Source organism: Salmo trutta, unplaced genomic scaffold (genome assembly GCF_901001165.1).
Source record: "Salmo trutta unplaced genomic scaffold, fSalTru1.1, whole genome shotgun sequence".
NCBI classification, from domain to species: domain Eukaryota; kingdom Metazoa; phylum Chordata; class Actinopteri; order Salmoniformes; family Salmonidae; genus Salmo; species Salmo trutta.
This window is the reverse complement of record NW_021822244.1, coordinates 370,593-391,731: the sequence shown is the minus strand read 5'-3', so window position 1 is coordinate 391,731 and position 21,139 is coordinate 370,593. Positions and strand designations below refer to the sequence as shown.

General features: G+C 44.2%; 3 protein-coding genes across 6 annotated transcripts; 1 reads left to right on the top strand and 2 right to left on the bottom strand.

The window, feature by feature from the left end:
• Positions 1 to 24: 24 nt before the first annotated feature.
• LOC115181405 (ATPase family AAA domain-containing protein 2) lies at positions 25 to 11,929 on the bottom strand. 4 transcript variants are annotated; one of them, XM_029743336.1, is made up of 28 exons: positions 11,590 to 11,929; positions 10,965 to 11,131; positions 10,729 to 10,796; positions 10,429 to 10,591; positions 10,063 to 10,144; positions 9,668 to 9,962; positions 9,377 to 9,494; positions 9,216 to 9,230; positions 8,813 to 9,044; positions 8,230 to 8,345; positions 7,945 to 8,119; positions 7,713 to 7,801; positions 7,418 to 7,577; positions 6,006 to 6,096; positions 5,470 to 5,787; positions 5,046 to 5,169; positions 4,671 to 4,857; positions 4,189 to 4,374; positions 3,273 to 3,408; positions 2,862 to 3,058; positions 2,523 to 2,682; positions 2,200 to 2,322; positions 1,870 to 2,016; positions 1,165 to 1,610; positions 1,002 to 1,062; positions 776 to 900; positions 365 to 493; positions 25 to 227 (listed from the first exon to the last, which is right to left on the bottom strand). In XM_029743336.1, exons 1-28 carry the CDS (start codon positions 11,764 to 11,766, stop codon positions 195 to 197), a joined length of 4,320 nt encoding a protein of 1,439 aa, XP_029599196.1. In that variant the 5' UTR covers positions 11,767 to 11,929; the 3' UTR covers positions 25 to 194. The 4 variants fall into 4 exon arrangements, with proteins under 4 accessions (XP_029599196.1, XP_029599198.1, XP_029599197.1 ...); XM_029743338.1 differs by having other exon boundaries at positions 365 to 490; XM_029743337.1 differs by having other exon boundaries at positions 1,165 to 1,607.
• A 3,273-nt stretch (positions 11,930 to 15,202) lies between these two features.
• LOC115181389 (proteasome subunit alpha type-2) lies at positions 15,203 to 19,800 on the bottom strand. Its single transcript, XM_029743323.1, has 7 exons — positions 19,688 to 19,800; positions 19,132 to 19,208; positions 17,966 to 18,098; positions 17,726 to 17,848; positions 17,172 to 17,253; positions 15,992 to 16,123; positions 15,203 to 15,803 (listed from the first exon to the last, which is right to left on the bottom strand). The coding sequence occupies exons 1-7, from the start codon at positions 19,726 to 19,728 to the stop codon at positions 15,687 to 15,689; spliced, it is 705 nt and encodes a 234-aa protein (XP_029599183.1). The 5' UTR covers positions 19,729 to 19,800; the 3' UTR covers positions 15,203 to 15,686.
• LOC115181392 (39S ribosomal protein L32, mitochondrial) lies at positions 19,801 to 21,038 on the top strand. Its single transcript, XM_029743327.1, has 3 exons — positions 19,801 to 19,967; positions 20,250 to 20,428; positions 20,692 to 21,038. The coding sequence occupies exons 1-3, from the start codon at positions 19,874 to 19,876 to the stop codon at positions 20,944 to 20,946; spliced, it is 528 nt and encodes a 175-aa protein (XP_029599187.1). The 5' UTR covers positions 19,801 to 19,873; the 3' UTR covers positions 20,947 to 21,038.
• Positions 21,039 to 21,139: the final 101 nt, after the last annotated feature.

The following is a 21,139-nucleotide window of genomic DNA, read 5'->3' as shown; positions in this document are numbered from 1 at the left end:
AGACACAAGAACAAATACTTGTAAAAAAAAAACACTTTAATTAAATAAAAGCACCAGTATACAAGTTGTTAGGAAATACACATCTGTATATTTCTATCAAAATATAGTTCTAGACTTGTTCTTTATACATTTAGACAACGGGTAAATACTACGAGCAATCCATGACTAGCTACATCTTTATTGTATAAAACTCATTATGAAAAATCTTCAATTTCATTTTCCATTTCCTGGAAAGAGAATAAGAAAACATTAGAAAACATAGAAAAACTCAATTTATGGGGCATTGCTCAACGATATGTTTCATAAGTTCACTTAAAAATAAAAGAAATACATAGTACAAATTAAAATGTATAGAATGACAAACCTTCAGCAGGGCAGTCTTGTCGTAGTCTTTGCGGTGTCTGTAGATACTCTGACATAACAAGGCGTATAGCTTCTCCAGTTGATAGACCTCATATCCCTCAGTCTTAGACACCGCTCTCTGAAGCATCTCCTGAAATGAAGGACCAGAAAACCAGCTCAGCACTGAGGTCTTATATCCTCCATCTTTGACTGAAGGAAGAAGGTGCCTCCGTCTGATTCCAGATCCGTTTGTGCTCTTGCCAACTCTATTGCTGTCATTGTCAAGCCAAAACATGGCTTCGCATGACAATTCCAATAGACTGACTGCCACTGGCTAGTTGCCTTAACCACAGATCTAGGATCAGTTAACCTCAAATCCATTAGGAGGCTCAGACGACCCAACCCTGGACCAGCTGCAGGGATAATCTGTTACCTTTAGTTTGTTGTGATCCACCACAGGGGGCTTTGTCTTCTGGTCTAGTAACTCCTGGTCAACAGCCATCACCTGCTGCATCCCCTGGTACTTCAAGCCCTGCGTCACACACCTCACTGCTACTTCTGACAAGAGGGGAGGAGTGAATGTACAATTCACCAAAGTTCACTTAAAAACAACATAGAGTTGGGGGGGGGGGGTCATTGTGGGAAGGGAGGCTGCAAACCTGTGGTTCTCTCTTCCTCCACTTCCACTCTCTGAGGCTCAGTTTTGTCTGTAATGGACGCCTGCGGAATGAGGAAGAAGTTGAAACCAGAGAAATGCAATCAATTCAGCAGGAGAATCATCCATACAAAAAGCAACATCCATTTTACAACAAAATAACATACATTGTCTCCCCCTTCTGGTAAGATGTGGTTTTCCTGGGCTCCAACCACCACTGCAGGGTCCTGGGTGCCCTCACTGCTATGGTCTCCAGCCCTAGCCTCCACAGCTTCCTCCACCCTGGGCTGGGTAGCCTCCGTTGTGGGCTGGGTAGCCTCCTCCGTGGTCCGGCTGTCCTTAGTGTCTTTCTCCATGGGCTGTCTGCCCTGGTTCTCCTGTTGGGCTGGTTCCTCCTGCTCCATGGGGGTCTCCTCAACCCCAGTGATCTCCAGCTCCTCCACGCCTGACTCTGCAGCATCACCACCCTCCTCCTCACTCTCTGCCCCTCTCCTCTCCTCTTCCTCTCCAGACTCCACCACAGCAGAGTGGTCTTTAGAAGTGTGAGGAGAGGACCTTTTCCTGATGATGCCGTTGCACCAGCGGCTCTTCCTGCGCTTCTTCTTCTGAGCTGCTGAGAAGTAGATGACCAGATAATCAAAGCCAATTCAAAAAACACCTTTATGAATGACTGAATGATGAGTGTAAACATGGTGAGAGAAACTGACAAGGTGTTATCATCCATCTCTCATTACAATTAGTAGAGGATAGATCTGTAAAGCTCTCCGCAGCTCATTCTCTATGGGCTATTAGAAACAAGTCTGTCTGCAGAGTAGTGAAATGCTAACCTGTGTAGCATTGTGTGTCTGTACATTATTGAGATGCTTGCTAACCTGAAGGGCGTGGTGTGGTCACAGCTGAGGGAGCAGCAGCGGTAGACTCTTTAGAGGGGCCTGCTGCATCGGTGCTCTTGGCATCCACTGCTCTTGTCTTGGGATGAACGTGATAGTAGGATGGAGCAAACCTTGAAGTGGAGCAACCTGGAAGTTAAGAGAGAGGCAGTTCATACTTAAATCTATCAGGAACGCTCTTCTTTCATCCATCCAGAAGGAGAGAGCAGCAGAACAGATCAACTGGTCCCTGAACAAATGAAAAGATCGATGATTCTAGAGTAGAAATGCATCTTTCTGGAACGACTCTGCACCAATAGAATAACACCTGACCTCTTGTGCTGCGGGACTCCTTGATATCCTCGCAGATCTTCTCAAAGTCTTCATCCAGTTCGTCTTTGACGATGGCCTGAACAGTGTCCTTCAGAGCACAGGCTCTGTGGCGGATCTGACGGTCTGGAAAACATCCAGTACACAGACTTGTCATCAGTATGATTATGAAGTGATGAATGGATAGATTCATGAATTAATAGTTGGCTGAATGAAGTAATGAATGACTAGTTGAATTAATACATGAATTTATGAAATAAATGAAACATTCTCCCATGAACAGGAATACAACATTGTGAAAATTCTGGATATAGCCCATTTCCTACCTGAAGGATCTTTGTCAGGGTTGTATTCCAGACAGTTCTTCCAGATGAGATCCACATCATGTACAAACTCCTTCACAGTCACGTACTTGTGAGTGTCGATGTTGGAGAGGACAGTGGACAGGTCCATGGGCTGCTCTATAACTGTAGCATAGTCAGGTACCTAGACAAGACATTACCCATCAAAACAACAGGTCAGCCATTCTCCATGTGATGGAGATTCTACCATGTCCATGTTTAGACAACATCTGGCCTCTTCTCTGATGTTTATACATGGCTCAGAACGCAGCCCCCCCTCCTTAGAACGCAGCCACTTTTACAGCAATTGATGGTCAGTCTCACCTCCTCCAGGTCGACGGGCTTGGTGAAGGCCTTGAAGCGTTTGTCCTGAGAGAGGCGGTTGGTGACATCACGCAGGAAGAGGCGGAGCTCCCTGAGAGTGTCTTCTTCCTGCTCCTCCAATCGCTGCTGCTCCTTCTCCGTCAGCATCCTCGGGGGAAGAGGGGGAGCCACGGGGAGCACCTCCAGGGCTGCAAGCACTGGGGAGGAGGACTGGGAGCTAAGTGACTAACCACATGACTGAGCGAGTGCTGACAGCTTTGGTTCAGAGAACGTGCTCCTCTAATTTTCTACTGCTTGATTACCAGCACCTCCTACACAATACTTACTAGTTGTGAAGTTGAGCTTGTTTAACCCTTTTGGACCATTATCCAGAATTCCACTAAAATATCTCAGAGTATGGTGCATTCTTACCTGCTTTCTTCTTGGATGCAGGAGCTTTGGCAGCCTGATTTAGGATGAGATCATCAAAGAAGTTCCTTCTCTCCTGTGGGGTTGGGACCTGAACCTGGAGCACCTCTCCATACTCAGCACAGAACAGGTCCTGGACCTATGGGGGGGGGCATTTACCAAGATGAGTCACCAAGTGAACATAACATTCAGATGAATAGGAATGAACGAGATCATTCTGACTGATCCCCTGCTCAGAAGCCCAACTCCAACCCTCCAGCTTCTCCCACAGGGGGAGGGAACGAGTGCACATTTTCTAGGGCTTGTGTCCCGTTGGTGATTAGATTTTATTAGGATCTCTTTTAGTCCTCGTTTGGACTAATCTTCCAAGAGTCCTTAAAAACATCAAAATCTTACAATCACATATAACACACAGCAGACAAAATACACTGCCATATTGGTGATGTTAGTGACGGTGTGTTCACTACATCCTGTTAGACAGCTGTGGGGCGGTGTGTTCACTACATCCTGATAGACTGCTGTGGGGCGGTGTGTCCACTACATCCTGTTAGACTGCTGTGGGGCGGTGTGTTCACTACATCCTGTTAGACTGCTGTGGGGCAGTGTGTTCACTACATCCTGTTAGACAGCTGTGGGGCGGTGTGTCCACTACATCCTGTTAGACTGCTGTGGGGCGGTGTGTTCACTACATCCTGTTAGACAGCTGTGGGGCAGTGTGTTCACTACATCCTGTTAGACTGCTGTGGGGCGGTGTGTTCACTACATCCTGTTAGACAGCTGTGGGGCGGTGTGTTCACTACATCCTGTTAGACAGCTGTGGGGCGGTGTGTTCACTACATCCTGATAGACTGCTGTGGGGCGGTGTGTTCACTACATCCTGTTAGACAGCTGTGGGGCGGTGTGTGTCTACAGTACCTACCTCAGGGAAGAGGCTGCTGTGGGGGACATTACAGGTGGCCAGCAGCAGGATGGGTGAGAATGAGGGGATGTCCTGTAACAAGCTGAGGAAGGTAGCTCTGAGAGCAGACCCCACCGTGTCCCACCACCGCTGGATGTGAGGGATATAAAGGATACTGGGGGACGTCCTCTTGGCCTCACAGAACATCTACAACACAACGAAACATATCATTACAGAACAGTGTTTATATGGACATGCATGCCTCCGCACAGAACATCTACAAGTCAAAACATACAGGACATCAACTGTCCATCAATACAGGACATCAATACTGTCCATCTCTAGGTTCATCTCAAAAGTCTTTCTTTGACTCCTCTCTCCCCAGACCTTCTCCAAATATGTGAAGAATCAAGGAAAGACTAAAGATACCCGTCTGTCATGGCTGATGGCACAGTAGTGAACTATACATAAAACAGGGTGTGATCCAAGGGGGAGTACAGTACCTGAGCGCAGGCCTCCTCAGGAGAGGTGGTGCTGACGCCGAACAGCACGGCCATGTCCAGGGTGTAAACTGTGAACTTCTCCAGGGCATGGAGCACAGCAGGGGCCAGGTGACTGCTCTGACCTGACCCAGGACGCCCCGCCAGCAGCAGCCTGGGACGGTACGATGTGGGCTGGTTCAGCACGCTCCTGGGAGAACAGAGAGAAAAATACTTTACAAGACCAGAGCTCAATACCCATTCTCCCCCTTTCTCATGAAGTATACACTTCAGTCCACACACAGATTTCTAAGATCTCCAGTGCACACTTCAGGGAGGAGTGGGAGAAAGACACATTTGGGATAAGGATTTCTGTGCGTTGGACAACCTGTTACTCACCTGCTGAAATGCAGGAAGCCCCCAGCTGCCTTGGCCTTGTGAGAGAGACCGTTGATGCAGACAGAGGAGTCCTCCTCTTCACTGTGCAGGAGATCAGCATCTAAAACACCAGCTGGGAGGACACCTGAAGACAAGTGGTAAAACATCTTACAACATGACAACCAAGAACACAAGACAACATACCCATTCTTATAGAACAGGCAGGAGGGCATACCAAATCTGGGTCATGTTTATTAGGGCACACTGTGGCAAAACCTTTGGCAACAAAAAACTAATTAGAGAGGAGTTCTGGTAGTACCTCCCAATTTTAAAACATTGCCCCCTACTTATCACGGCCCTGTGGACCAAAAAAAAAAAATTCCCGACAATGAAGACAGTTCACATGAGAAAAAAAATAAAGATTCTCTTGTCCCAGTTGACCCACCGTTGTCTCGCTTGTCTCTCTTGAGCCCCTGTTCTGCATGTGGGAACAGCCTGCTAACTGTACCCAGTACAGTCTGTAAGGCTGCACCAAGCAGTGGCTGGACTACAGGAGTCAGAGCCTTGGCTGGGGACGACACAGCTCTCTGGGAGGCTGGGACTGTCTTCCTCATGGCTGACAGGAAGTCCCTGCTGCCGATGGAGATCGATGCCACATCTAAAACCAGCTTCTGGGACGAGGAGTAAATCTGAGGATAGCGTCTCCTCAGGGCACACAGAGCCGCCTCAGCACATACCGCCTTCATGTCAGCACCGCAGTAACCTAGGAGACACAGCAGGGGGACGTTGGGAAACAGTGTGACAACACAAGAGCATCATCTACATGTTCTGATTACACACACACACAACACTTTCAGTGAGCCTCCGAAAACGAGTGGAATATTTAACAGATTGGAATTTAAAAATGGCGTTTGAAAGAATGTGTAATCTTTTAACAATTCTAGGTTGGTTTGGGAGAGGAGGGATTAAAAGAAAACATACCAACACACTTGTCTGCCAGTTCCTCCAGGAAAGAGGCTGATGGCTGGGGAGTCCACTGTCTGGTGTGGATCTGCAGAATATCCTTCCGAGCCTGCAGTGGACAAAAACATGACCGTTTATGTCAAATATGAATGTTTCCAAAAACAATCCTCCTACATGAAAAAAAGACCTTAATCTTAGTAGAACAAAGTAATGTTACCTGTTTACTTCTCACACACAGTACCACTCAAAAGTTTGGACACACCTACTCATTCAAGGGTTTTTCTTTATTTTTACTATTTTCTACATTGTAGAATAATAGTGAAGACATCAAAACTATGAAATAACACATATGGAATCATGTAGTAACCAAAAAGTTGTAAAAAAAGTTAAATCAAAACATTTTATATTTGAGATTCTTCAAAGTAGCCACATTTTTCCTTGATGACAGCTTTGCACACTCTTGGCATTCTCTCAACCAGCTTCACCTGGAATGCTTTTCCAACAGTCTTGAAGGCATTCTCACATATGCTGAGCACTTGTTGGCTGCTTTTCCTTCACTCTGCGGTCCAACTCATCCCAAACCATCTCAATTGGGTTGAGGTTGGGCGATTGTGGGGGCCAGGTAATCTGATGCAGCACTCCATCACTCTCCTTTTTGGTCAAATAGTCATTGCCCTGTTGAAAAACAAAATGACAGTCCCACTAAGCCCAAACCAGATGGGATGGCGTGAATGCTGTGGTAGACATGCTGGTTAAGTGTGCCTTGAATTCAAAATAAATCAGTGTCACCAGAAAAGCACCCCCACACCTCCTCCATGCTTCACGGTGGGAACCACACATGCGGAGATCATCCGTTCACTTACTCTGCATCTCACAAATTTGGAATCATCAGACCAGAGGACAGATTTCACACGGTCTAATGTCCATTGCTCGTGTTTCTTGGCCAAAGCAAGTCTCTTCTTATTGGTGTCCTCTAGTAGTGGTTTCTTTGCAGCAATTTGACCATGAAGGCCTGATTTATACAGTCTCCTCTGAACAGTTGATGTTGAGATGTGTCTGTTACTTGAACTCGGTGAAGCATTTATTTAGGCTGCAATCTGAGGTGCAGTTAATTGCCGATTTTTGAGGCTGGTAACTCTAATGAACTTATCCTCAGCAGCAGAGGTAACTCTGGGTCTTCCATTCCTGTGGTGGTCCTCATAAGAGCTAGTTTCATCATAGCGCTTGATGGTTTTTGCAACTGCATTTGAAGAAACGTTCAAAGTTCTTGACATTTTCCAGATAGACTGACCATGTCACGTCTTAAAGTAATGATGGGAGAGAGGGACCTACCTGAATTTGTCCAATAGAAACCTTGTTTTCGTTGCAAAACGGTTTGCTACGGTGTGCACTAATGATTACACCCGTAGTCACTAAGACCCTTGTCTCACCTCTCTGTCAGGCAGGCCAAAGAGGAACTCTCGGTCGAAGCGTCCAGGTCGCCTGAGAGCTGGGTCTATAGAGTCCAGACGGTTAGTAGCTCCTATCACCACAACCTCTCCTCTGCTGTCTAACCCATCCATCAGGGCAAGGAGAGTGGACACGATGGAGCTGAGATGGAAACACATACAGAACATTATTCCCACTGTACAAAGACGTACTAAACAAAAGCTACCAAATAACTAAACGAGAAGCAATAATGTTTGTATTGAAATCGATTTGTTCCAGTGATTAACAGTGTCTGACCTGTGTATCTGGTCTTGTCTGCTGGAGCGGACGGGAGCCAACCCATCAACTTCATCAAAGAATATAATCGATGGCCGCATCTGATACGCCTAAAAGATTTGAAAAAACTAAAATGTTTTAGTATTTCCTCCTCCAATTCATCTCGGTTTCAACATCCTGGAACAATAAGTGGAATACAATATATTTCAGAACCAGAAGCCAACTTCCATGGAGAATAATGGTAGGTAATGACCTGGTCGAAGAGAAGACGTAGCTGCCGTTCGGACTCTCCCACCCACTTGCTGAGGCAGTCTGCTCCCTTTCTCATGAAGAAAGAGACCTTCCTCTCTCCCTGACTGCACTCGTTAGCCAACGCTCTGGCCACTAGAGTCTTCCCTGTTCCAGGAGGTCCGTAGAACAAACAGCCCCTACACACACACACACACAGTAAGAATCTACAGCATCAAGAGCAACAACAGATCCTAGATCATTCCACCATAATAGTATGGATGACTTTCTAAACATTTCTTCTAGCTACCTTGGTGGTTGGATCTTGAACCTCTCAAACACCTCTGGGTAAAGCAGAGGGAAGACCACCATCTCTTTCAGGGCAGAGATGTGTCTGGTCAGTCCCCCAATGCTGTCAAAACGCACCTAGAAAACAACATTACACCATTTCAATGTTGGACAATGTTGTCCGGGGCTGTCCCAGTTATCTATCCTTCCCTCCTTCATTCCCCCTCACGGACTTAACATGTGACTGGTGCAGGTATGGCCTGGAGAGAGCTCCTAAAGGTTTCCTCCTTACTGTTACTAGTCAGACTTACTGTCTGGTCTATCTGCATGGGGTCAACGTCAGCTAGACTTACTGTCTGGTCTACCTGCATGGGGTCAACGTCAGCTAGACTTACTGTCTGGTCTACCTGCATGGGGTCAACGTCAGCTAGACTTACTGTCTGGTCTACCTGCATGGGGTCAACGTCAGCTAGACTTACTGTCTGGTCTACCTGCATGGGGTCAACGTCAGCTAGACTTACTGTCTGGTCTACCTGCATGGGGTCAACGTCAGCTAGACTTACTGTCTGGTCTACCTGCATGGGGTCAACGTCAGCTAGACTTACTGTCTGGTCTATCTGCATGGGGTCAACGTCAGCTAGACTGGCTCCAATCTTCATCCTGTCCTTGTGGATTCCCAGGACATCCTCTTTCAGCAGATTCATGGGAAGACATCTATTCACCGATCTATTCCTGCTCTTCCTCCTCCTCCTCTGGAACTTCTCATCATCAGAGGAGGAGGAGGAAGAGGAGGAGGACGAGGAGGTGGAGTCACTACTGTGGATGGCATGTCTTCTTCTACATGGTAAAGAAAGGAGTATGGCAGAGCCTGAGGTCAGTAACGTCACTGACTAATACAGACAACGTAATGCACACAAATCATCACCATGCAGCTCAATGACCAAGAAACCAGCCATTACACAAACCCTGACGTCACCACACATCTAACACACACTGGCAATAACTTACCTATCAGACACACTCCTGTGGATGCCAGAAATCAGAAGCACAAGGAAGTAGAACTTAGGAATGAATTGTGATTTGTTGTAATAGTTAGGAAAGAATGTTAAACTAAACTTGATAAGTGAGACATGGAAGGTAGTAGGTACTAGGTTCTTTAGCCTACAGACCTGTTGCCTCTCCTTATGTTGTAAGGGCTTCTCGGACCAGTAGAGCTGAATCTATACCTCCGCCTGGATGGGGACAAGTGTCTTGAAGTCTTGAAGAAGATGGCCTTCGTCTTGGGCTCTGTGGGAAATAAAAGGTCAACCATGAGAAATGAGTCGAAGACAAGTTATGGGAATAATAACTACTAAAGCGTGACAGTAAATGTAGAGTCCATGCACCGGTGCTGATGGCTAGAAGTATGCAGACTTCAGTGAAATAAAAGATGCAAATAGTTTGAACAGAAAAGATCTAACCCTCTCGAGGTGCCTGGTAGCGAACAGCAGCTTTCCTCTGCCTGAAGTCATAACGTTTCTGGTTGTCATCTTCATCATGGTCATCATCATCATCGTCCTCCTCCTCCTCATCTTCATTACGGTCGTCATCATCGTCGTCTTCGTCATCTGCCTGATTATTTTTGCCTCCCTCTTCCTCATCATTCTCCTCTTCACTGGAGGTCACTTCATTTTCATTCTCTTGAGGGTCTTCACTTCCTTCATCGGTTCTTTCAGAAGTCCTTTTCCTCTTGGCCCCAGCATAGATTACAAGGTCCTAAAATAAAGGGGAAAATAACATTGGGGGACATCATGGTGACATTTAACTAACAAAATCTATTATAAAGCTATGAACCTGTAGCATTAATAAAGTTTACCTCCTCTGTAGTATCCCTGCTTCTTAACCGGCGACGCATTTTCTGCATGTCATCCATCTTCTGCAGCACTGCCTCAGCTGTACTTTACGAATAGAAGAAGTAAAAAAAAAAAAACAGGGACTGTTTAATTTCACCGTTACCGCTAGCCGTTATCAACTTTTCCGTTATAAACATGCAACCCAGACTGACAAGAAAACGTACAACAGTGGTGGCCCACCCCTCCTCCAGGAGAGTTACTGGGCCTGCAGGTGATTTCTCCTGCCCCGGTGCTAGACTAGGTCTGAAGGGAAAACCCTGTGGTAGATGGGTAGCTAGGAGGGTTGGCCTCCCCTGATGTACGATGCCTGCTGATGGACATGTTCTTACTTGGTGATGAGGCGGTTATAGAGTACAGACTGGTTCCTGGAGTTGCGCTTGTATCTGGTGATCCTGGAGCTGCGTCTCACAGAGCTGTCCTCCTCCCTGGGACGCAGAACAAACTGGGTCTTCAGAGTAGAGGCCTCTTCTTCCTCAACTTCATCAGTAGCATCTGGAAGAAGATTTTTTTATTAACTTGATGATAAACATTGTAGCTGACACAAATTATCCCAATGGTGTCTCCTTCTCACTGTACTGTTGGAGGTGGCATTGATTCATGTAAATGTGATCTAGAAATGATCTAGTTACCAGCTTCAGATTGCTTGTCCCTGGATGACGCGGAGGCTTTTCCATCACCCTGCAGTCTTGGGGATTTCCTGCAGAGATCAACAAAATGAGAACTTAAACATGGAGGGTTGTGATGATACCTTAGGTTTGTAAACATGTTTCTGTCGTCATGTGTATCACCAACTATACAGAGAGGAGTGAAAGCTGATTTTACATACAACGAACAGCAGTTATCTGCATAAAACATAAGTAGTTACCTTGTGCTGTGTTCACCAGTTTCCTCCTCTTTCTCAGGGGACTTGGTTGGGCACTTTGTCTGGCCATTCATTTTAGCCAAGGACACCTCATGTTTGACGGTCTGTCCCCTGGTCCTCAGGGATCCTCGTCTCGGAGGGCTATCCTCCTCCTTCACCATTGAGTGGCCCTATGTTAAGAGAAAACAAAAACATCAGCTGCATTCACATAAGAATCCAGTCATTTTAAGTGTAGTATGCTAACTTACAACTGGCTAGCTATAGAAGTTAGCTAGCAGACAACATACATGTCCACATTCAGAAACAATCATTGAAGTTATTGTTAGTCAGTGCTACTTACTAGCCATCTAAAGGGGCTAGCTAACTAGCTGAGATCACTGAACTCCACGATATATACATCTATGGGCGATACCCCATAGGGTATGTAAACTAGAGACAGGAGCTAACAGGCCAACTCATGTATAACATTAGCCTCCAGTTAGCTTACAACTGGCATAGAATGCGGTTAACTAGGCACATAAACAACATCAATGTCGGGCTAGCTAGTTAGCTAACAGCTGTCAGATAACTAACAACAGCTGAGTTTACAGTGACATTTTATAATGTCAACTATCTAAAAGGGCCTCACATTTCGCGTGTTTTCAGTGTTACTGGAGCTGTCATTCAGGCCTCTCTTCAGCCGACTCGACTTTGTCTGCGATGCGCTCTTCAGCGACAGAAACTCGGAGCTCGTATCCAAGTCAACCCGGTTCCTCTTCGGAGTTGCTGGTTCAGCGCCCACGCCGCTGCTGCGTAGCATCACCATCCTAACTTTACACCGATTTTTATACTAAAGCATAAATATGGGATTACTTAATTGTATCAAAACTGAAACTATTTAATAACATTCCCAGGTAATCTATGGCGCGCACTAACACACAACCCTCCCCAACCAAAACCCTTGATTTCTGGCGCCACAAACGTCACTGGAAGACAAGCGATAGCACGCAGTATCCTGACGCAAGACAACATAGTTCATCATAAAACGTAGTGATTATACATTTCTAATCACCAATTATGTCATGCTGTATTGATATCAATGACCACATGAACAGCTATAAATATTATAATTATAGAAATCTACCCCAGGGCCATCAGTGATATGTTCTTATATCGTTCAGTTGTGCGGAGGGATATTATGGGAAAGATGTCCCGGTTATTTTTGGCGCGCTGTAAATTGCGCATTATGGACGCCTAGCTACAGGTTTATGATAAAGCGTTTTCTTTACCGTTGTGAAAATATAACTTCTTTACTATAAAATGTAAATTATATTTGAGAGAGTTTTCTTTCTTCAATTGTAATATAAACTATGCTAAATGTCTAGAGGAGCTCTGTTTCATTCATTTTAAAAGTATGGGGGTAATACAGTGCCTTCCGAAAGTATTACCTTTGACTTATTCCACATTTTGTTGTTACAGCCTGAATTGAAATAGATTAAATATAATAGTTTTTCTTACCCATCTACACACAATACCCGACAATTACAAAGTGAAAACATGTTTTTAGAAATTTTAGAACATTTATTGAAAATGAAAAACAAAAATATCTCATTTACATAAGTATTCACACCCAAGTCAATATTTTCTAGAAGCACAGTTGGCAGGGATTACAGTTTTGAGTCGTCATGGGGATGTCTATCACTTTTGCAGATTTGGATTTGGGGATTGTCTCCAATCTTCCTTGCATATTTTCTCAAGCTCTGTTAAATTAGATGGGGTACTGCAGCAAACAGCAATCTTCAAGTCTTTCAACAGATTTTCAATGGGATTCAAGTCTAGGCCACGGAAGGACTTTCACATTCTTGTTTTGGGGCCATTCCAGCGTTGCTTTGGCTATATGCTTGGGGTCATTGTCCTGTTGAAGCGTACATCTTCCAACAGGACATTCTGCATTCTGAAGCAGGTTCTCAAGGATTTGCCTGTATTTGGCTCCATTCATTGTTCCCTCTATCCTTACCAGTCTCCCTGTCCCTGCCGCTGAAAAGCCTCCCCATTGCATGATGCTGCCACTACCACTTCACAGTAGGGATGGTGTTAGATGGGTGATGAGCTGTGCCTGGTTTTGTCCAGACAAAATGCTTTACATTTGTCTTTCACATGCTTTTTTGTAAACTCCAGGTGTGCTGTCATGTGGCCACTCCCCCATAAAGCCCAGATTGGTGAAGCGCTGTAGAGACAGGTTCTCCCATCTCAGCCAAGGAACTCTGCAGTTCTGTCAGTGTGTTCATTGGGTTCTTGGTCACCTCTCTTACCAATGCCCTTCTTGCCAGGTTGCTCAGTTTGGTCAGATGGCCAGCGTCCAGGTAGTTCCATATTTTTTCCATTTCCAAATGATGGAGACCATTGTGCTTTTGGAAACTTTCAACATTCTAGAAAGTGTTTTATACCCTTCCCCAGATAATATGCCTCGTCACAATTCTATCTCAGATCTATGGACAGTCCCTTGGACTTCATTGTATAGTTTCTGCTCTGACATGCACTTATTTTATGGTATTATGGCGGTCCACAATCATACATTAAAGGTGCATGTCGCCACCTACTGTCTGGGCTGTCAGCCTACTGTTCTTGAGCGTGAATTCATTACACTTTGTGACACAAAGGGAAGGGGAAAAAATGTGCCCTACCAACTAACCCTACACCCATTAAAACCACACCACTATACCAACTAACCCTACACCCATTAAAACCTCACCACTATACCATCTAACCCTACACCCATTAAAACCTCACCACTATACCAAGTAACCCTACACCCATTAAAACCTCACCACTATACCAAGTAACCCTACACCCATTAAAACCTCACCACTAGACCAACTAACCCTACACCCATTAAAACCTCACCACTATACCAAGTAACCCTACACCCATTAAAACCTCACCACTATACCAAGTAACCCTACACCCATTAAAACCTCACCACTAGACCAACTAACCCTACACCCATTAAAACCTCACCACTATACCAAGTAACCCTACACCCATTAAAACCTCACCACTATACCAAGTAACCCTACACCCATTAAAACCTCACCACTAGACCAACTAACCCTACACCCATTAAAACCACACCACTCTAACATGGGTTGATAAATTGGATTTCCATTGATTATTTTTGTGTGATTTTGTTGTCAGCACATTCAACTATGTAAAGAAAAAAAGTATTTAATAAGATTATTTCTTTCATTCAGATCTAGGATGTGTTGTTTAAGTGTTCCCTTTATTTTTTTGAGCAGTGTATATAGGGCTACACATACTGAGTCGGTGAAAGTAACTCAGTGGACTCACAATTCTTCAGTCCAGAGGGAGCGGGCGCTGGGCACCACACGCCTAGGGACAATAACTTTGAATTGCTTTGTTCTCCGCAGCAAGGCGCCGTTGTGGCGTGTATTCATGGACTCTAACCCGAATATATATATATTTTTTATCATCATTTTCCGTCAATTCGTAAATGGCTGAATCTCACCTGAGAAATCATCTGAGTGAGGGAAACAGCGTCCCTCTGTCTTAACAGTCCCCAACCAACCTGACACCCCATATGGATCAGCCAGAAGGCAAGGATCCATTCTCTCCCCCAAAAATATCACACCCACTGGGCCAGAATCATTTTTGTCATCATCTGGACGAGGCGCGAACTTGACGGCATTCACCGCACCTGCCGCAGGTAGTTCATCCTCATCAAGTTACTTTTCTGAGCTGCAGGAGTACGTTATTTTGGTGTTTAACGCTAATCTTCCCGACAACACCGCTTCCCTCTACATATCTTATTTCTTGGTGTCCATTTCCACGCTCTTTCCACTCCTTCATCCTCTGTAGTCGCAAACTGTTTAAATGTTTCTTGAATTTGCTGCCATGTCGCCATTACTCCTCCTGGAAACCCCAGTCCCTCTGACATGCACTGTAAACTATTACCAGCCACCATTACTCCTCCTGGAAACCCCAGTTCCTCTGACATGCACTGTCAACTATTACCAGCCACCATTATTCCTCCTGGAAACCCCAGTCCCTCTGACATGCACTGTCAACTGTGGGACCTTAAATAGACCGGAGTTTCTAAATCATGTCCAAACGATTGAATTGGCCACAGGTGGACTCCAATCAAGTTGTAGGTCATCAATGAAATGCAAAGGAAATTGGATGCACCTGAGCTTAATTTGGAGCTTTATAGGAAATGGGTGTGAAATGGCTACTTATGTAAGTTAGACATTTCTGTAAATTATTTTTATTAATTGGCAAACATTTACAAAAACACTAATTATTTGGGTATTGTGTGTAGATGGGAGATTTTTTTTGAAATCCATTTTCAATTCAGGCTGTAAATGTGGAATAAGTCAAGTGGTATGAATACTTTCTGAAGGCACTGTATTTGGGGGGGACTAATTTCATGCCAAATGTATATTTACACTTTACCAATATAGTGGGAAATTGAGAATTAAACAAATTTTCAAATCGCAAACTGAAACCTAACATGAAATTATATGAAGAAAACCAAAATTGATCAAAGGACAAAATATTACATAAATTGTATTTTTTTAGTAGTATGTGAATAGGTATAACCAGAGAAAAAAAATGACAAATTGTAGAAATCTGCTAAACTGCAAAAAACTGTATTGGTATGTGGTGTGTAAAAAGTAAACAGCTGATCTGAATGACTCCATGCCAACATACCCCCATGGAGGGGGCATTTTATGCAATGGCTGCCAGGTAGTCCTTGACCTCCGCTGTGGTGAGTCTTCTGAAACCTGCCTCGTTGCAGATCCCCACCTCAATGTTATCTTCTGTCATCTGACCCTCAAAACTTTCCTTTAAAAAAAACACACACACACAACATTAATGCAACACAGTACATGCATGGATTTAATAGAACGCTATGATAAAGTAAATCATGAAGTATTCAAACTATTCCAGGTTTAACCTAAACACAGTATCACAGTATTTCTTAAACACTTCTGAGAGGGAAGAGTACTAAAACTGCAGGTGAGATGAATTACCTTCAAGGTTAAGATTGCTGTGTGGATAGCGTCTTCCAGTTCCAGATCCACGTTGTATCTCTTTTCTAGGAATGTTTTCCCATTGACGTAATTCTTTCCCATCGCTGTTGCTTTCCATGCAAAGTATGCACCCTGTGTACATGAAAATAGTCATATAGTTAGTACCGGAAAAAATGATGTATGTGTAACGCAGTTAAGAACGTACTGTAAGCTCACTCCACAGCTAGCTTGAAATGTCACGGATGGAGCCATCCGATTGGTACACTTTTGGGTGGCTCAAACCGTTGAAACGTTGTCAAGGAGGGCAGCCACGTGTGTTAGCAAAGCGTAACAGTAGAGAAGACACGTTGGCTGTCTACACTTCACACTTACATGCAACTTCTGCCATCAGAATACGAAGATCGCATTGAAAAGACTGGTTGTGATCGGATTGTGTTCAGATCTGGCTGACCACTTCAGGTGGTGGTCAGGGACACATTTTGTGTGGATTTCTCTTCAGTCTGGACACATTCAGGCTAATGTCGCCCCATACAGTGGGCGACATCATCAGCACGTGTTTTGGGAGCGAGAGGCACCATTAAAAGTTGGAGGAAATATGTTCCTAGTGTGGAATGTGTTTGCTGGCTTCATAAATGCTAGCCAGCTAGCTTATTTAATCAGGCTACCCGTGTTATTGACTGTATGTTTTGTTTATGTGTAACTCTGTGTTGTTTTTGTCGCACTGCTTTGCTTTATCTTGGCCAGGTCGCAGTTGTAAATGAGAACTTGTTCTCAACTGGCCTACCTGGTTAAATAAAGGTGAAATAAAATAAAAAATGTAAAAAAACTATTTTTGTTATGCCTGTTTGCAATCCCTTTCGCTTTGCTAGCTAGCTTGCTAACTAGCCAGAGGTTAGCTGGCTAGTTAGCTGCAGTAGTTTGCTACTCCCATCAACTTGCTGTGTTGTTATCAGATTTAGCCTGTACCACCGTTTGCATTATGCATTCTGCCATTTGAATATAGCACAGGAAAAGGGAATCCGGACACATTTAAAATGTAGGTTTAGACGCATGACGAGTTCGGAATTCCATGATTAGAACTCCATGATCAGAATACAAAAGCTCCATGAGCTGTCTAGACACGGCCTAGGAGTGAAGCAATTCAATGATAGAGTGTGTTTATACTACCATTGATACTTACAGAGGGATCTGACTGGAAGAGGTAAGGGTGATCATCATCCCATCCAGCTATCAACAGTGACACACCAAAGGGTCGCACTCCACTGAAAAAACACAGGATGTTACCCTCTAGAAATTCAGGTGAAAACAACTACTTTATCAACACGCATGGATATTGTAACTCAGCAGTGGCCAACCCTCGTGGAAAGATACTGGGTGTCCGGACTTTAGGCTTTTCCTTCAGCCAGCCCTGCTCTAACACACCTGGTTCTATACTGGGTGTAAGGGCTTTAGGCTTTTCCTTCAGCCAGCCCTGCTCTAACACATCTGGGTCTAAGGGCTTTAGGCTTTTCCTTCAGCCCTGCTCAAACACACCTGGTTCTATACTGGGTGCAAGGGCTTTAGGGCAGGGCTGAAGGAAAAGCCTAACACACTGGTTCTACCAATCAGCTGGTCATCAGGACCTTGATTAGCTGAATCAGTCGTGTTTCAGCCAGGTCGGATCAAAAGCCTGCACACTCAGTCAGCCAGCCCTGATCAAACTTGAGGAAACCCACAAAACAGAACAGAACTGACCCAGACTGTGTGTACTCCTGCATGACAGAGGCTACCCGCTGGACCAGCTGGGCTGTGGGGATTGGCTCCTGGTAGACCAGGAAGTACTGCTGGGCCAGTTTCCTCGCTCTCCTCAACAGCACCCTGCAGAGTACAAGAGACACATTTCTAATATATCCTTGTCCCTGTTGTAAACCCAAGATTTAGAAAGTCAAGGAAAGGCAGTGTCACTCTCCCTCACACACACACAGCAGTATGTACCTGTAGTCTGGACCCATTCCACTGTACACCATGCCAATATGTTTGGTTATCATCTCCACTTTGTGAACACTCGTCTCGTCGTACAGTATAGACTTCTGTTTCTTCTCAGTTGCCAAAACGACTCCATTTGAGGCTTTAAACGGGGAGAAAGAAACCATCAATCTGGACTGTCTTCTGTAATGCGGCTAAACTTCTTGATTTGGCTTGGTTTTAGATTTGGTTCATTAAGGCTATGTTTCGACAGGTAGCCCAATTCTGATATATTTTGGACCAATCACATCAGATTTTTTCCAGAGCTGATCTGAGTGTTCAAAAGCCCAATCAGTAAAAAAAGAAAAATGTCTAAACGTAGCCTTAAAAATGCCAGCAGCCATGACTGAATTCAAATGTGAGTTGGTTTCAGGTGTGGTTTGATGTGGGGGTCTCATGTGTGTTTGCAGGTGGGAAGTTAGCCAAATTGTATCGCCGATTTGCTTCAGCCGGCTGGTGTGCGATAGTGGCAAAATTGGTTTGACTTTGGATAACCAATCTCTGAGCCTAGTATGGAACCTTCAATAAATAACAATGTAAATGAGACAATATTTTCATGTTGCACACTTTAGTTCTCATTAAATGCTTTCAATATTTAGGGATATCCAAAGTCAAACCACATTTAACACAGGCATTACGATCGGGGTCGCTTGCAGCTGCACTCCGAATTGATGATAACTTGTTTGCTGCCAGCTGTGAACCGGGTTGAAATAAACCCAACCTTCATTTACATTGTGGCATACTCAGGTAGAAAAATCTGTTTTGGACGAAACTGACTTTAGGACCAAAATGATCCTATTTACACTTTGTAGTCAATTTTGACATTAGAATAAATGTCCCTGACTCATATCGATGGCACATAAGCTGTTTTCTAAATTACAAGTTGGTTTTTAGGGGCAGTTGCTCTTTAAAAGAGTTTGGTACCATGGACACATGTATGCAGGCATCTTGTATATAAAAACCATTACCTGGTGGTTGCACCACTTCATACATATTATAGTACATGGGCTGCATTTAAACAGGCAGACAATTCAGATTTTTTTTCTCTCACTAATTGACCAATCAGATTAGCTCTGAAGTGAATTTGTCTGCCTGTGTGAAAACAGACATATTGGGTGATCATTTGAAGTCTTTACCTTTGATTCCCACTGAGGGGGCTCCTGCTGCTACCGCTGACAGGGCATACTCGATCTGGACCAGTTTACCAGATGGGCTGTGTGGGAGGGAAATTGTTTCAACTTTTCATTAATAATGTCATGACAAACATCATTTCGTCTTGGTCTGATCAGTGCTTTTAGAGTTTAGATTTATTGGTGTAACGTTAGCTAGTGACTCAGTCTCGCTCAGCAATCAACAAACTGAAAGTCAATGTAAACTTCCAACAGCAAAGCCAGATGCCTTTTTGCAAAGATCGCATCTCAGCTAATCACTTAATTACTGAAAGAGGGCAAATGGTATGACGAGACAAAATGTGTTGGATATCAAAATTGCCTGTTTGAAGATCTTGAACTAGAAACATCACACTTCCTACTACTAGCCTAACATTAGCTAGCCAGAGTAACAGAATGACAAAGCATCAAACCACCGCGAGCAACAGTCTGGTTTCTAAACAACTCGCCCGATCTCAATCCTTCTTCCTGCAATACCCAAATTAGCTAAACTTCTTCCACTACAGTAGTTTGTAAAAGTTACCTGAATGTGGTGAGTGAGAAACTGTACCCCCTTTCTCCCATATTTGCTCAGTAGTGGTGATAACGCTTTATACTAATGACAAGATGCAATTGGTTCTTCGGTTGTCGCAGTTAAATGACGTATGTGATTCAATGACCGTGAGCTGTGTGACATGAGTGTAAAGACACTACGCAAACCTCTACAATTATGAATTTGTCTGGTTTAGTGTGTTTTTTGAGACGTTCGTTTTTACAGCTGGAATGCAGAATTATACAGGCTACAGGACTTGACAGACAGTTTGGTGAGTTTGAGCTTTACACAACATTCTGCCTTGTGTTTATTTGTAGCTAGCTGGCTGGCTAACAGCGCTAACTTTAAAACTTCCATGGTAGCTATGTTACCCTGCATAATCTATGACTTTGTGTTGGACAGTAAGAACTATGATGATGTACGATTCTATACGTGCTTCAATCTATGAGTAGACTGCTAGATGTATACTGAGTGGTGACATACATACATAGTTTCTGTCTATTGCATAGATTGTTGATATATGATTGTGTCTCTGTGTTTTGTTTCTATACAGCCCCAGCTCTAGCTGTCCATGGCCCCAGCATCCTCCCACAGCCCCACGATGAGCAAGAGGCGACCGCGGAGCCCAGCTTCCTGGACAATGTGTTCTGGATGGCAGCACCCAAAAAGAGACGCACAATAGAAATCAACAGGACTAGAAGACGAGACCCAAGCTTTATGCTCAAAGTTAAGGTATTAACTTTGTGTGCATCATTTCACTGGGTGACATTTCACTTGTAATTATTGTCCTCTGATGTCCAGTTGTATGTAGCATATTTTATGTAATGGTATCTGCCATGAGTGAACTCCTTTGACTAATTTCTTAATAATATTGCAATAAACACAATCGAAAAGGCAATGGATTTTTCTGTTTTGTGCTCTCTCTCTCTCCCTCATTCTCCCCCCTCTCGCTCTCTCCCCCTCCTCTCTCTCTCTCCCCCCCTTCTCTTTGTCAGACCAACATTGAGCCGTGCGTGGAGTGTGGCCACCTGAAGCAGAAGCATATTCTGTGTGGGTTCTGTTATGAGAAGATCAGGAAGGAGACAGCGCTGATCCGAGGTCAGATTAAAGCCATGGAGGGCAGGCCTCTCAACACACCAGCGCAGGAGACCCTGGTCCTGTATGACAGTGAGAGTCCAGGGGAGTCCGACAAAGACAAGAGGATAGTGGAGAGGAACAGAAAACGACCCTCCTGGTTCAGTATCTATTGAGGTAGCATTTAGTCACACCAGTAATTAGTAGGTTGCTAATATCCCAGTTTCTATATTTGAAAGAAATGCATTGATTAAAAAAATCAACAGCAGCATTGTTTTTTTGTTTTGTTATCAACACATGACAGAACCTTCAAATGTGGTTCATTTTCTTTGTCTTGTTATTGCAACATGGCTACAATGTCACATATTG

Coding starts and splice junctions, on each gene's coding strand:
- LOC115181405 (XM_029743336.1), bottom strand. CDS start 11,766: ATGGTGATGCTACGCAGCAGCGGCGTGGGCGCTGAACCAGCAACTCCG. Junction 5,170..5,469: donor GAGAGACAAGCGAGACAACG/GTGGGTCAACTG, acceptor ACTTGTCTTCAG/GTGTCCTCCCAGCTGGTGTT. Junction 3,409..4,188: donor ACAGCAGCCTCTTCCCTGAG/GTAGGTACTGTA, acceptor CCCCCCCCATAG/GTCCAGGACCTGTTCTGTGC.
- LOC115181389 (XM_029743323.1), bottom strand. CDS start 19,728: ATGGGAGAAAGGGGGTACAGTTTCTCACTCACCACATTCAG. Junction 18,099..19,131: donor CCCCTCAGTGGGAATCAAAG/GTAAAGACTTCA, acceptor CCCCGTTTAAAG/CCTCAAATGGAGTCGTTTTG. Junction 15,804..15,991: donor CAGCAATCTTAACCTTGAAG/GTAATTCATCTC, acceptor TTTTTTTTAAAG/GAAAGTTTTGAGGGTCAGAT.
- LOC115181392 (XM_029743327.1), top strand. CDS start 19,874: ATGAATTTGTCTGGTTTAGTGTGTTTTTTGAGACGTTCGTTTTTACAG. Junction 19,968..20,249: donor AGGACTTGACAGACAGTTTG/GTGAGTTTGAGC, acceptor GTTTCTATACAG/CCCCAGCTCTAGCTGTCCAT. Junction 20,429..20,691: donor GCTTTATGCTCAAAGTTAAG/GTATTAACTTTG, acceptor TCTCTTTGTCAG/ACCAACATTGAGCCGTGCGT.